Source organism: Rhea americana, unplaced genomic scaffold (assembly GCF_003343005.1).
Source record: "Rhea americana isolate MKP2758 unplaced genomic scaffold, rheAme1 scaffold_32, whole genome shotgun sequence".
Classification (NCBI taxonomy): domain Eukaryota; kingdom Metazoa; phylum Chordata; class Aves; order Rheiformes; family Rheidae; genus Rhea; species Rhea americana.
Window position 1 is genome coordinate 1,733,087 of NW_028186446.1, and position 16,135 is coordinate 1,749,221.

Genomic DNA, 16,135 nt, shown 5'->3' on the forward strand with positions numbered 1-16,135 from the left:
GGGCGCTGCCCCGTGGCCGCCTCGCCCTGAGGCGCTGCCGTTGGGGGCTGCGCGCTCGCGCCGCRCCTGCGGCCGTTGGGCGCGGGGGAGGGGGAAGTGCCGCGGTGCGGCGGCGGCTGCGGCGGCGGCGATGTGTTTTCCGGGTCGGTTTTATAGCTCTGCGTCATGTATTTTCTTTCTAATCGGTCTGTTAAATAAGTAGTCGCGTTACCGGTTTTTCTTGGAGCTGCTGTGCTAATGCGTTRGCTACAATGCTGTTTCTGATCCTTTGCAGCTGGATTTAACTTTTAATAGGATTTTTGTAGAACTCGAGGCCGTGTGATTGATTTCTAGAGAAAATAGACTGACATCGCTTATTCTGTATCAGTTACTTCCCGACGTCTTGAAACAAAGGACAATGTTGTTAGTCCCTTATGTCTTGTGGTCAGCTATCCAAAATTCCTAATAACTTTATTTAATTTAACTGATAATTATGTTGTTGAAAATATTTTTAGAGTGCACTTGCTTATAAATTCCCTTACTGTGACTTTGATCCTGCAGGGCTTTGTAGAACGACGGTCATTCCTACATCATGGTCCAACTCCTGTTTCAGCACCATGGATCTTTAAAATAGAAGTTACGCTAAAATCCGTCCCTGAAGCAGGGCTTTTGATTAGTGTGGGTCAGATGTAAGAGAGTGGCTCGAGCCTGACATTTAAGGTGAGATACCTATCCTGGCTAAAGTGTGCCTTCTTCCCTTGGAGGCTAGTTTGGAAGTGGCCAAGGTCTCTAGTTTCTGAACACCAGCAGTGACAGAGTGTAAAACAAAGTGGCCTAAACTCTGTTAGCTAGAGAAAGAGAAGCAGAATTCCCTGTCTGCAGGAAAGGAGGTTTTTCTGAATCGGATATTGTAGGATATTCTATACTTGTTCTGTATCTGTGTATTATAACAGCTGGTGGCCACAGGTTTACATCATTTGGTGGCAGGGGCTCATGGGCTTGGCACTGTTTGCTTCCTGAAAGGAATGTTTGCAAGTGCTAATCCTCTGTTTATGGTTGTTATTGGATGTTGTGGCCTGTATTTTTGGGTGTGAACTTCCAAAGGGGGAGACAGATGTTTATACTAGCTTAGGGTGCTGTTGAATGTCATGGGATGCTTGAAAATTGCTCAGAAATGTCACTGAATAAAGATAGCAGCTCCCATCTGTACACTATTATGTGTTTTTTCTGTTTAATTCCATTCTGGCTGTTGCTTTTCCTCTGAATGCAAKTGGATATGCTGACTCTGTTTTTTGCAGCTGTCTGTAGTTAGTTTGCCCARATTGGAGCATCTCCTCATAGCAGTCCTGGTTGTTTAACCTGGCAGTTGAAGTCAAGTGGATGCTTGGGGTGGTTATGTCTGTGTTTCTGTGTCTTGAGGGTAATAGCATTTATCCTGGAGGACCCTAGACTTGGAAATTTATTCTCTCACGCAGTGAGAAATTTATATTGTATATGTTGTAAGAGCTCTCTCTTACCTAGATCGTTTGCTCGAAGAATTTCTCTAATGATATACCCCAGGAGATACATATATTAATGTTACAATATTCCAGGTTGTGATAAAAGTAAATTAGAATAAGCACTATATTCTTGTATGCATTAGTATGTTTCAGCTAACCCACCTTCAGGCAGTGGCTTTTACAGTCACATAATGAAATGCCTGTAGGTCTGACACTGTCTGGTAGAGACCTCTTTGACCTGCACAGTTCTTGGGACTTAGTGATGCCCAGCTGTGATGTATGGTTGGGGGAACCCACAAGAGGATCCCTTTTCTTCCTCTGAAGAAGTTGTACAACTATTGAAAAGGAGTCATTTGTAGGCTAACTAGTACTTTCTGCTTTTTTTCTTTTCCTCCAAACCTGTGGGTAGAAATGAGGAAGGAATAGAGAACCACAAATAAGTAACTGGCTTTGGAGTGTGTGTTTTGTTCTCTGACAATAAAAATCATAATTATAACTTTTACCCTGTCTTTCCCAACTGAGTAATGTCTTTATATGGAATTTGATGCTAGAAATGTAAAACCAAGGATGTTAACATCTCTGTGTCCCAGAATACCCGTGGAAAAGTACCTTTCTTATCTATTGCACAAAGATAGAGATGAGTATATAGAGTGCTCTGGAGAAAAATCCTGGGGGAAAAAGAAGAAATTGAGGAGCAGGTAGTTTGAGTTTTGCTTTTTAAATAAAAGAGGAAACTGTAGAAAGGTGAGAGTTYACCTACTGGAAACATATAGAGTTCCTTATTTCTGAATTGCAATGTAAACATTGTTGCTGGAATTGCATGAAACAAATCAGATACTGACTTCTACTTGTTCTGTTTCCTAGATCAAGTAATACATTTTTCCTTCTCCTGGAAGTTTTCTCTCAGTTTGAACRTACCATTGGTGAGTACACCAGACCAATCTTTATGACAAAAACTATTTGTTACTGCTTTAATCGGGATTCTGCAACTGAAGCTATAACTGCAGTTATAAAGCTAATGATATTTGCAAATGGGATATCATAGGTAGCATACCTACAACTTTATTTTCCCTTGATACCCTCTAGTGGGAGAATGAGCTATCTTCTATACTTTCCCTTCCTAACCCACAAGAAGTCAAGAAATACCAAGGATACTTGATTTAAAAAAAAAAGAAGGGGGAGGCATCTTGGTGCATCTACCAGGAATGGCCAGCAAAATCAAGGTGTACAGGGTGGCCTGAAATACYTGGCAGCTATAGAATGAACAATACACAGAAGGCTTTTGTCTAAGTAACAGAGAGAGAATAGAAACAATACAAGTTTTTCCACGCTGTCTCAAGTTCTGGCTGTATAGTCCTTGACGTAAGTATGCTTTGTGATAAACTAGAAGAAAAGGAAATACCCCATTTCTTTTCAGTCTCTAGCATTAGAGTATGGGTGGACTTCACATCACTTCCTCCCCACCATTGTTTATTCTGTCCATTTTTTTTATCTCCTACTACTGCAATGGAGCTGTAGAAACAATTTTTGAAAATTGGCAATGTTTTGCTTATTTCCACCTCTTCTGGTGGGAAGTTCTATCTCTGAGTATGTCCTGTCTGCATGGAAGTCATATCCAGTCAAATTCCTGGCAAGGAGAAAYTTTTTTGTGGAAGAGCAAAAGGATCAAGCCTAAGAAGAACAAAATTTGATACTGTATTAGATTTACCCCCTCAAGTGTATCAGCTGTAATTTCATTTCCTTGCCAGTTGGTTGCTTTGACCTTATTGAAGCTGAGGTTAAGCATAATACTAAATGAATTACAGTGGAAGTAAGTCTTGGGTACCCCTTCCAGAGGATGTCCTACTAATGACCCACTAACTAAAAAGGCTGTTGCCTTGAGAACAGTAGCTTGCCCATGCTCAGCTATTTTTAGTGCAAATATAATACCCTTTTGATGAATAACATGCATTTTCAGCATAAATGTGATTGTCATTATTTCCTTACAGATGTGGTTCTTTAAAAGAATATGAGCAGCAGGTGAACGTTACCAAGATACTGTTGCAGCCATAACATCCTGTCTGACTGTGAAAAATTGCATAAAAGGAAAATAAAGTCCTTGTTTCTTAGGAAATAAGTCAGTTGATTTTTTTTATTATTATTATTATTTATTTGCCTGTAAATCAGTAAAATGCTGGCCAGGTATATAGCTTGATAATACTTGTAGTCTGTTTCCGATATACATGGAAATTCTTCATTCCTCGTCTGAGACCTTCCCTGGGCATTTCATGTTTGCAAGTGTAGAAGAGTAGTAGGGAGTATGATTTGATTTCCTCTTTGGTTGCAACCATGTATGTAATCTTATTGTAAAAAATTATTTTTAATTGTATGAGCGTGTGATAGAACTTCAGTCTGTTTTATTACTGGTGTCTAAAGAATTGTTTAGTGACTAGAAAAATAAGCACAATGCAGGATAGCGATTAGGAAGAAATTTAAGTAGGCATTTATGTCCTAATGACTTTCAGTTTGAAATTTCAAAGTATCAATTTTTTTATTGATATTGTAATTTTTAGTGCCCTGCTTCAAGTATGTTCCAGGGTGGATATTCAGTACCTTTTCTGTGTTAGGCTTTGTAAAGTCTTTCAAGTACCTAGAGATGGGATAATACAAATTAACCAATCACCTTTGGGAATGCATTTTTTAAGAAGACTCATTGAAACTGTTACCCAAGGTCTCTCCACATACTTCCCCTATGGTCAGATAAGAAGCTGTGTTAGATACAAAGACAGAGGTTATATTGAAAAGGAAGAGATATTTGACACTTCCTCTGAAGAGGAAAATGTAGAAGCTGAAAAGCCATCTACTTTCTGGAATTGTTCATGTGGTTGAACAACTGCTTTTGAAAGGGCAGAAGAAGTGTGGAAGAAGTTTCAATTACTTTTTGAAAAAAATCATATACAGTAAATTACTGGACAGGGCCTTCTCCACTAGGTTGCAGCTTTCATCAACAACTGGGCCTATGTAAAATATGGATAACTGCCTTGTCCAGTCTAATGATGCTGGTTCTAAGCTGTTCCCCTTTACTCACATGGCATTATGGTAGGACTGAACACACACCCTGCATCTTGGCTGGAAGCTGCCTTTTGAGAAGGGGTGAACTTCTTGAATTGCACTGACTCAATGATATTCTTTCTCCACACAGACTGTAAAAGTCTGCGCAGGGACACAAGTTGAAAGGTTGTGGAGAATTGCACAAAGTGTTCCTTGTTTGAATTGAACAGAGCAAATTTAGCAGCCTATCAGCTGAGCATCATAACAGTCTGTGAAATAACCTGAAGTTTCATAAAAGTGACAACTTCTGAGTGTTACCACATAAATGTGGAAGAAGGTGGTGCCATATAGTTACTGCCTGGCCGCTGGGCCACACAAGTTTTTTCAAGTGGCGCAATTGTAATCTGACTGTAATCAGACCTATGTCCGTAAACCAAGACTTGCTGATTTTTTGAAATCACTATTTTTAATTGCAGAAAGCATAAAGCATCTTCTGTGGGCAGGCATGGGCTGCCGGGATGTTCATGCAGCAACGGTACTGGCCTTCCTCAGTGGAACAGCCTCAGTAGCTGGACTTCTTGCTGCAGTTCTGCTTCCAAACTGGAGGCAAATGAGACTGTATACGTTCAACAAGAATGAGAAGAATGTGACGGTTTACACTGGACTCTGGATTAAGTGTGCTCGCTTTGATGGGAGCAGAGACTGTGTGATATATGACCCACAGTGGTACACAGCTGTTGATCAGCTGGATTTACGTGTTCTTCAGTTTGCCCTCCCCCTGAGTATGTTAACTGCTGTCTCCGCTCTGTTTCTCTGCTTGATTGGTATGTGTAACACAGCCTTTGTATCAAGCGTGCCAAACATCAAATTAGCAAAATGCCTTGTAAACAGTGCAGGCTGCCACCTCGTGGCTGGCCTCTTGTTCCTGCTCGCATGTGCCATTTGTCTCGCTCCGTCGATCTGGGTCATTTTTTATAACAATTATCTGAACAGAAAATACGAGCCTGTCTTTAGCTTTGACATCTCTGTATTTATTGCCATTGCCAGTGCTGGTGGTCTGTTTTTCACTTCCATTATGTTATTTCTGTGGTATTGTGCATGTAAAAGCTTACCTTCCCCTTTCTGGCAGCCCCTCTATTCACATGCCCCCAGCATGCACAGCTATGCCTCCCAGCCATATTCTGCACGCTCTCGCCTCTCTGCTATAGAAATCGACATTCCTGTTGTGACACATGCATCTTAAGAATACAAAGTCTGGGAAGCCAAGTTCTTGTGCTTATTCAAACCATGAAAATTGCAGGCTTGATTCTCTCTACTGCCTTGCACTGGACTTAATCTTTTCTAAGGTCAAATTCTTGAAGGTGCAAGGCAATGGAGAACAAATTTCATTAACTCCTTTGCATTTTTCATATGCTCCTTCCTGAACAACGTTTTTTTTTCCTTCAAGCTCACTAGAGACGAAATTGCTGCTAATGCTGTGACAGTACATTAACAGTAGTATCCTTTCATGCAAGTTGTTTTGCACATCTGTTATTCTTTCTGTTTATTGAGATCAAAGTGGATTTGAACCTCTTTGATAAGCTATTATTAGATTCTGATCCCATTATAGGAATTACATATGTAGACCTTTGCACCCATGCATTACCCAAATCCTTTGGGGCTAGGTGTAGGGGGTTTACTGAGTTTCTTGTTACAGATGAGGAAAATAACCTAGTCTAGTGGAAAGTATATGATCATTTAGCTCAGCAGAAGGAGCAGAAAGGAGATTAAGAAATGGGTTACAAAACCTTTATTTAGACACATGTATTTTAAGATGTGGTATTTGGAAAGGGTATTTGGCAGATTAAGTAAGTTCTGTAGCAGTGTTCTTTGTTTTGCACTGTACACACAAAAAGCCCCCTGGCTTATGAACTTCTGCAGTAGAATTAGTGTCAAATTACCCTCTAATTTCAAAGTCGCAATCAAACTTAGAAATAAAATTGATTTAACTAATAATGTTCTTCTGTACTGTAATTAGCATTTTCTGAATCATTGGAGGCTGGAAACTTTTCTTCCATTAATTTTCTTTCTATTTTTTTAATAAGTTGTCAAGTTCAATAGATCTATTTTGTGATTTTTTAAAAAGCAGAATTTTTAAATACAAGTAGTCTTAAAAGCTTGAATATTTTATTTGAAGGCCTTCCTCAAGTAGGCTGAGAAGGCTTTAAAGCATTATTCAGTTCTGGAGAGAGATGTCGTTCACATTGCAAAATAGGTTAGAAAAGCATGAAGAATTCTAAAGACTATGAAACAGTGTTTTGCAGCACTGTACGAAAGCTGTAACAGTGCCTYGCTGGGAGGAGGATTATAACCCTGGAGAAAGATTTTTAAATCTGAATGTCCCATGTATATGCAACTAACAATGAACCTGTGTAATTTTTTTTTTTTTCAGAATTGATGCTTATGGGCAGTTTTAAAGGCAGCATGTTGTTGGACTTTTCATGCTGTAGCCTTTTTAATTACTGATGAAAACTTCACTTTTTCAGTCTTGTTCTTCAACACCTTTCAAGCTGAGCTAACTTAAAATCCATCTCCCTCACCTGCCATGCTGCCACCTCACAACTGGAGAAAATTTCTCATTCTTATTTCCTGTAAAGTGAGGTTCCTAATCTAAGCTTCACAGTATAGCCTTACAAAGGTCAGAAAAGGTTCTAAATTCCCAACCTGGGATGTCTTTAAAGCATTTTTCACCTAAAATGCGGAGCAGGTCACCCCTAAGGATCAAGGTCAATCAATATATCCATTGAAGTTGCTAGGAAATTTGGAAAATCATGACAGGAAGCAGAAGACTATTATAATTTAGGCAAATATTTGGACTTGCTCAGATTTTGGCAAATTGAGATCCTGTGGTTAAAATATCATTCCAGTAAGGAAGGTTATTCTGATCAGTGGTATTCTGGAATTTGGTGGATATTTAGATCTTAATAATCCTRGAACAAATCTGCTTCACTAAAAATCAGTTTTTTAATTTGCAACTCTGCAAGCTCATCCTAAGCTCTGAAAATCAGTTCATTTCCTTTTCTGTGCATTACAAATAACAACAATGTTCTACAGGGAAAATCGTGGTCTGTTGCAATCTGCATGATAATAGTGTGTTAAGAGGAGTCACTTTGTCCTAACTGGCAGGCCTTAGGCTTCAGAGGGCTAAGTGGGGAAGCTGATCTCTCCTAAGTTCCTAGCATAGTCAGTACAGAGATGAGCCTTCCAGAAGGTGATGTAGCATGCTTGATTAAATCAGTCTGAGGAATTAATCTTGTAGATGATAAAGAATAGTTAAGGAGGTGGACCCTGAAATCATGGTGGGTGGACCCATGGATTGAATACCACCTTAAGTTTTCAAGGCATGATATTAGATGAAGTATCTTCTTTCTTTTTAATCAGCTCATGACTTGTATGGAATCATGATATGTATGAAGCTATGCAAGGCCACTTTTTTCTTCTYCCAAATTGAACTTTGCTTTACAGTTAATTGTTCAACCATAGATACTGTTGCCGCTCTTGCTTTCTGTGCCCCTGCATGCTTTATAAGGTCAAAGCAAAGGGACCATTAGTTCATAATTTCACATCACCATCCTTCCAATCTGTCTTTTATTCTGTGTGACTTGATTAAGTTATGAGCTGGCCAGTAAATGTTATTCTGTGGGCACTGTTTTGTGTGCTGTTGGAACCTGAACTTAGTGTTTCACTCACATTGGAGGGATGATAAATACATATGATATATACAATACATTTAAAATGAGCTGAACCTTTAGCATCTTCAGCAGTCTGGAAAACTGACTTAGAGTATTTTCTGTGGAGCATAAATGCAGCCAGTGTTTTGTTCTGCATAGATTAAATAGCAGATGTGTCTGACAGCTCTTTTGYATTCTGACTTTGATTTTTATGCACTAGACTTTCAATTAGTATATGCTGCTGCCTAAGCTGATAATGTGTTGCTTTGAAAACAGTGTCTCTTCWAAAGTCTGAGATGGGCCTGAGTTATGAAGAGTAGGGATCCACAAGCTCAGAGATCCAGAAGATCTAAGATTCCAGTGGAGGTTTCAGTTAAGGTCATCTTTATCAAAAAGACTGTTGCATCATGTTTAATTTATAAAAGCACAGCTGAGTTTCTTTCAACAGTGCTGTTGATGTGAGTTGCAACTACATCCTAAGCAAAGCTAACTGGAAATGCTGTGCTCTTTTGGTCCTTGTTTACAGGACAACCTGTGACACTTGAGCTGTGTGCCACTTCAGCAGTTCTCCTGCTAAGTTGTGACCGGGGAAGTAGCAGCCCTCCCTGGATTTGGGGAGAAGAAAGCTTGCACCTTGCATGTATCTGTGGCAGGGGACAGCTGCTGTGGAGCTGTTAGCACCCCTGCCTTTGACCAGCTGCTACTTCTTGGCACTTTGTTGTATGCAGTACAGGCATGTTGGTCTAAAGCACAGGAAGATTTTAATTTGCGGCTCATGTAGCCAAAGGTTGGGTGCTCTGGGATTATCAAAGTCTGTATTTTTTTTCAAGTAATTCCTGACCAGCTTTTTCAGTTGTGTTTAACGTGAGTTCTTTTTATGTAAAATGGAAAATGTATTTTTAATAAATCCTGTTCTCATACAGCTGTAGTTTGTTTCAACTCATTTTGTTGAAAACAGTAATGATCAGAATATGGAAGACTTGCCTGTTTTGGCATTGATCACCAGACTTGTCAGAATGTTTTAGATGCATTAACAGGCTTAGATATATATTATGCTGCATTTTTAATTCCATAATACTACATTTCTACTGCTTAAAAGAATCTCAGTCACCTTCTGAAACTCTTAACTCTTATTTATCGTTTCCCCCCCCCTTTTTTTTTGCTATAAGCTAGTCTTAAAAAAAAAAAAAAAAAGATTTTTTTTTTCCTTAAAAAGGAAATGAGTGATTTCCCTTAATCGTGACATGAATGCAGGCCAGGATCTGGTTCAGCCCTATGCCAACATACCAAGGTCATGCTGGAAAAGAGAACAGCTKAGTCTTCTCCAAGACTGGTAAGATTTGCTTGGTTTGTGTTAGTGTCACCCAGCAAAGGGAGTGGTGGCATTTGACCAGAAACAGGATCCTCCTTCCTCTCTGCTTTAATATGCTACAACCTATGTGTGGAAGTTGTTTAGGAGCCGCAGCGAGACACATCAGTCTAGAACAGCAGTGGCGGTCGGTGATGGTGGGTTTCCATTGTGTGCTGCTCCTGACAAGTAAAGCTCGGCAGTGTTATGGTGCCTATGGGCCTTCCTCCAGGGTTACTGGGCAAAGTACACGCTCTTCTGAGCATTAGAAAGGCTGATGCCATAGTGCAAGTTCACAGAACAATCTGGGCTGTTTATGCTGGCTGTGATGAGACTTGCTGCTAATTCTTTTTTAGATTTTTAATATTTTAAACTGGCATTCTAGTAATTTTTTTATCTGCTTAGGGAACTAATTTTTATATGAGAACAATTGTTATGGAACATGCCTAGTATAAAGCAGTTTGCAGTACTACAAATTCACTTAGTGTGGAGGGAAATGGTTCAATATTCCACGCTTCTCTGGGTTTGTTTCCTCCCTTGCTGCCACCTCAGGACAGTCTCCTGAGTGCTGTTGGGATGTGACAGCTGCATTTTTAGTGCCCAGTACTGAGCACACTGTGCAGAGACACCAGAGCTGGCCTTGTAGAGACAGACCTAGCACTGGTTGTTCAGCATGTCACTTGGGCTCCATCTGTTCCTTACCATGTGCTCCAAACTGAACCACTGATAGGGGAAATGTAGCCAAAGTTACAACTGCTACTACTCTTGTATGATTATTCAGTCTGGAACTGTCTTGTTCTTCTTTTTCCTTTTTTTTTTTTTTTTTTTTTGGGGGGGGTATAAATTAAAATTTTATTTTTAAAACTTGAATTTAGTTCTGCTGAACTAAAGCTTCAGTTATGTAGAGTGTATTCGCTTTGCCTCTGGCAGACCTCTATCTGCATTGCAGAGCCCACAGGCAGTTTGGTACTTCTGGCAGTCAATAGGGGCTATGAGTTGGATGCTAACATAAAAACTGGGATCCAGAGGGCTCAATTTTTCCCTTAGGTATCTTACCTTAACTACAGACACTATTTGAGCTACTATTCAAAATGTTCAGCAGGCAATTTCTTGATGGGTTTAAGCAGATGTTAATCTATTCTGCCACCAGAAAACAAAATTCCAACTTCTTGCTGTTTTTTTCCCCCTCCTGTGCTTGTTTGGTCTTCAGCCTCCCAGGAGACTGATCCGGCTTGCCTCCTGGCCACCTACGCTTTACTGCCAACACAAAGGAGGCAGCAGGAGTGCGCAAGTGGAAGTTAGAAGGGCAGGATAACAGCCTTAGGTTGATTTTTCACAAAACCTCACTTTTAGAGATGTTTGTTTTCTCTTTTAATGAGTGTTCCACATAAGAAAGACTGTATTAATTCTGCAATTATCTTTTAAGGTGGATTCTGTTTATTAATTGAAGATGTTGTTGAAAATACTACATTTTGAGGAAAACATTGAATGTTTGTTAGCAAGAAAAAGTTGTATTCCCTTTCTTTCATTTCCTCCTCATTCACTTGCAAAAAAAAAGATAGGGCAAAGAAAAAAAGTAGCAAAGTTTTTTTTTAAAAAAAAAGGGTGGGGGAGAAGAGATTTTTTCATTATTAAAAGAATTTGAAGATTAGACAGCTTTAAATTATGTTTATCTTCAGTAATCGCAATTGATGATATTATTACTAAAGGAAGGAGTTGGTTTTGGAATAGGGGAATGATTACCATATTTGCATAAGCTTGCAGGTTAGAGCCCGGCTTAGTGTTAGCTCTGTTGGAAGGCTCAACATAATGGATGACTATTACTGTACTGTTTTGAGTCTTTCAACAGGCCATCAACCATAAAATGCTGAGGTTCGTTATGCTAAAATGTCTTACAGAAAGGCTGACTTCTCTGGCAAAGGTATCTCCTCAGAAACAGCCAACATGGGAGTACGCTCTCACAAAATAGGCTCAGTAGGAGGGCATTTTTTTTACAGTACAGCTGCAGATAAATCTGCACAAACTTTGTAGCTTTCTGTGGTTGCCTATTCCATTTGATTCAAGTATGCAACTCCCAGAGATGGCCTTGAGAATACAGGCCGTTCATCAAAAGAATTACTCACATTTCTGTTCCTCCCCAGGCTTCTGGGGCAATCACCCCCAGATCTATTTAATTTTGACTGCTATCTGCAGCTCCAGCCAAATGGCCTCGACGTTGAAAATGGCAGAGGTGAGCCCATCCCTCCTTGAAGGCCATTGGGAGGGCACCCCTAACAACTGGGAAAGGACTGGTGCTGTGAGCTGAGCGGCACACAGGCAGCCTCAACACGCCAAGCCTCTGGTACAGCTGCTTAGTAAACACAGGGGTGCTAGTGGGGCTTTCAGTAGATTTTTTATCAGCTGCTGCTGGGTTATAGAGTTTGTAATTCATTATGGTACATCAGTTCCAGTTAGTTTGCATGTACACTTTCAGATACCACACTGCTGTGCCTTAATTAGCCACGAAGTTAGGAGAACCCTGAGAACCACTAATCTTRGTGGCTGATGTCCATGTGCCTCACTTGAGAAGTCATCCGAGACCTATAATTTTCCCAGGCTCTCAGCACTAATCTGCTGAGAGCTCCTGCAGGAGTTACCCTTTTGAACACTGGATAGAATTTGCCTGGACTAGATTTCACTACTTAATGACAAAATTCATACACCTCACACCTGCTTTAAATGACAGAAGAACTCAGAAAGTGCTTACTGCACAAAACATAATTTGATGAGAAATGCCTTTGAACTGTTTGTGTGTACATACTGAAGTAAAATTGATCATGCTTTCTGAGTTGGTAATGGAAATTATTTTTTCCAAAGCCATTTCTACAGTGTTTTATGTTTCATTTTGTTACTGATAATCCTCTACTACAGCAATCTAACATGTTTCTTTGGTTTATCTGTGCACGTCTTTCTCCTGACAAGTGTAAACACAGATGCTTAATAGATGAAAACTATTTTTTTTTCTTAAGCTCTTAAACTTTCCTATATGACTGCAAGTGGTTATTGTATTTCCTGACAATATTATCTATGTCCAGCCATGACACTTGTTTTGTGTCTYTTGCTGGATAAGTAATTGTGACTGAGCAGAAGAAGAGAGAATGTAGCAGAAGACAGAAATTTCCTTCCCATTGGCACACGCATGAAGAAAAACAAAACAGCAGAGGCTCGGATACYGGGTTTAAATCAAAAATCCCCATTCAGTAGGTTATCTAGTTGTTATCAAATCTGTCACCCATTGTTTATTAAGGAGGCACAGGCAGGGTCATTTGGGCAGGCAGCCCTGTTCACTAGAATACTTGCAATTACTTTTTGAAACAGCAGCTCTCTGCTTCAGATAATGTAAATATCTATATTGTGAATCCCAGTAACAGGRTAGTCAACAGAAACTTCTCTGCCCAGGCTAAGTAATTCTGTGATATGTGCTGAAGTGCTACATTCTTGCTTTTAAATATGGGAATTTTACATTGCATATGAAAGGAAAATATTTTCTTTTTTCCTGACATGATGTAGAACTGGTATTGCATAAAGCTGCTGGCAGATAACTAGATAGAGATATAACTGCTGCTTAATTACCCTGAAATAAGGGAAACGGGAGGGAAAGATTGACCAAAGCCACAGCAAGACATTTTAGTACTAGGATTTTTGAATTACCCAGTTGATTCAAGGATCAAATTGTTGTATTATCAGTTTATGCTGAAAATAATCAGAACAGAGATAAGTGAGGTAGATTTGAAAATATTGGAGTACTGATATATAACATTGTAAACCAAACCCTGAGCCTGCTGCAGGGGGAACAAAAGCTAAAACAGGTATGCTGGTAAATACCCAGTATCAGGAATAAGTATCAGTGTCTCACTTAAGCAATATGTTAAGTCATACGATATATATTGTGAAATGCTGAGGGAAAATCTGGATCCCTTACAATTTAGAAAATGGACTAAAATGAGAGCAGCTGTGTGGGTAAATACTTCTCCAGTACTTTGGCATTAAGTTGTTAGCTGATCTTTCTCAGTTTTAACAAAAGAAATCTTTCAGAATTAGGTAAGGTCTGTCAAATGAGAGCCAAACGATGTTTTCTAAACCAACAGCTTAAATCAAGTGGAGCTATTATGTTTGCAGTGCAACAGGACCTTCCTTTCTTCATGCTGTTCTATTTTCTGTTCCTGCTTACCCCTACCCAATTGACTGCAGTTCTACAATGGTAATCCTGCCCCAGCTATGGCTGAGGAAATTTAATAAAGTAAAAAATAAAGATAAATACAAAACATGCAGTTAAGCCTACAAATACATTAATTAATTCTAGGGAAACAAAGAATCTTGGAAACATTTCTCTAGAGAGCAATGGCAATGTTAAATGTCAGAAAGCAGAAGTTATTCAGTGTGGCATTATGGCCATGTTCTCAAGGAAAGCCAGGGCCTGTTTAAACAACACCACAGATAGGAAACCCAAAGAAAATAAGAATTCCTTATGTTATTTCACAGCTGAGTTGATGTTATACAGCAAGGTTTTCAATTACAGAGGTACTGTGGTTAGAGCTACAGAATTTATGTTTGAAGTGAGACATCAGGATGAAAGTCAAGTCATTCTCTAGTTGTAATCTAGTTGTTCTCTAGTCTCTGCTGCAGTGTAGCTGGGTTAGTTAATCAGTTAATGTAGCTGATTAGTTAAATCAGGTCTGTGCCTGTGTGCACACCCAGTGTGCTTAGGTCAGTAACTCCCTGGATGGTCCAAGATTTCCCCAGCTAACCCCTGTGGAGGACTGGTTTGAGACAAGGAGTACCGACCTGAGACAAGGTGACAGACCAGGCTCCTCACAACAGTTTGTAACAAAGCATTTGACTAATTGGTGCAGGAGATTTTCAGGTGGGGATTTCAGACAGTCCTGAAGATTTCCTGCAACCAACTCCTACTATACCAAGACCAATTCCTATATCTAAATGTGTTGATTAACATCCTGGGAGAACAACCTGCCCATTCCTGAGACTCCCCAGGGTGATTTTTGCTGCAGAATTCACCAAACTGTACATAAATAAAATATATGTAAATAGTTAGTAGAAAGTATTCCTGCAGATGCAGAAATGTTCCCTCAGGGCAGTCTTTCTGCACATAGTTAAGACAGATTTTTTGATGTAGTTTAAGATAATCTATAGCAATGGATAATGCATGTGCTGAAGTGGTCATGCAGGACTATGGGCCAACTGGATTTAAGAACTGAGCAGAACAGCACTTGGGGAATCTCATTTGACTAAGCTGAAGACATCTTTGCTAGGACTCTTGCAATGGAGACTCCTGTTGTTATCCAAACAATAACTATCAATCGGTCCCATTTGGGGGGATTTGAGCAATATCCTATGCCAAGATCCCAACCCTCCTCTTAAAAAAAAAAAAAAAAATCTGTCCATGGGTTTTTGTGCAACACTGCTCAGCCAAAGAACAAAACAGCCTTTCCATCAATTAAAAGTTTCATGTAACAATTAGTCTTTGTCTGAATAAGTCCAATGGTTTGTAAAAGTAAGGCCTGCTAGAACTGATTATGTTCAGTACATGTTATGACACAAAATTTACTGCTATCCTTTGTTTGAAATATTAGAGAGGTTTGAATGTTAACAGCTGCATACCCAAATTTTACTGAAATACACATTTTGAAGCACTTGGCTTGTCATTTTGGTCACAATAGTATAACTATAAATCTCACAAAAGATTAATTCAGTTACAGACTGCAATCCAGTACTACTAACCATTCTACTGAACAGTGCACTTAGCAGTGATATTCATGACTATTCCTCTTCCAAAAAATCTCACTATGCCTCCTTCACGTAACATGAGCTGAGAGTCAGAAGGCAAAACTTTTTGCTACGTGCCTTTTCTGATGAGACAGAAAAATACTGTCAATTATAGTCATGAGATAATTAAGTAGATATTTTTAAAAAAAGTAGTTTACCTTCCAAATATTGTTTGCAGTCACATGACCATTGTGCAATGAAAACAAAAAAAACAGCTGCTAGTTACCACCACTCTTAGCACAGATACTGACCTGATCACATATATACCCCTAACCTGTCTCTTCTCAAGGCAAAAGCTCTGTGAGTGCAAGTCTTACTTCTGCGACAGCAAGGACCCACCTCAGCTGAGAAAAAAAAAAAAATTAAAAAAAAAATTAAAAAAAAGCTCTAATAGCATTCAGCTGATTATGCCTGAATTTACTGTGACCATTAAATGGCTAACATATATATAGTTTAATCTAATTGTTTACCTGAAATTTTGGCTGTTATACTTACAAGAGAATTGCAAAATCTCAAATGAAGTATATCAGCTCCTCTCTACACTGCATTGTTCTAATCCCTCCAAATACCTGCTCAAATTAGCTTTTGTAGGACTGCAGCTCATCTGTTCATGATACTTACTACTTCTAATTATTAGGATCTCCAGCAGTTCTGTTTCCATGAAGATTCTATATGGAAGGATGGATATCTGGATAAGACAGAGGGAGGATTTTGATACACAACATCTCATTTTCTTTATTCAGCCC

The 16,135-nt window shown here is 39.3% G+C and overlaps 1 protein-coding gene across 4 annotated transcripts; it reads left to right on the top strand.

The window, feature by feature from the left end:
* Window positions 1-366: 366 nt before the first annotated feature.
* On the top strand, window positions 367-9,140 carry CLDN12 (claudin 12). Of its 4 annotated transcripts, XM_085310479.1 has the most exons (5): window positions 367-699; window positions 2,343-2,401; window positions 2,565-2,840; window positions 3,467-3,598; window positions 4,996-9,140. In XM_085310479.1, exon 5 carries the CDS (start codon window positions 5,014-5,016, stop codon window positions 5,749-5,751), a length of 738 nt encoding a protein of 245 aa, XP_085166605.1. In that variant the 5' UTR covers window positions 367-699; window positions 2,343-2,401; window positions 2,565-2,840; window positions 3,467-3,598; window positions 4,996-5,013; the 3' UTR covers window positions 5,752-9,140. The 4 variants fall into 4 exon arrangements, with proteins under 4 accessions (XP_085166605.1, XP_085166604.1, XP_085166603.1 ...); XM_085310478.1 differs by lacking the exon at window positions 2,565-2,840; XM_085310477.1 differs by lacking the exons at window positions 2,565-2,840; window positions 3,467-3,598 and having other exon boundaries at window positions 369-699; window positions 2,343-2,405.
* Window positions 9,141-16,135: the final 6,995 nt, after the last annotated feature.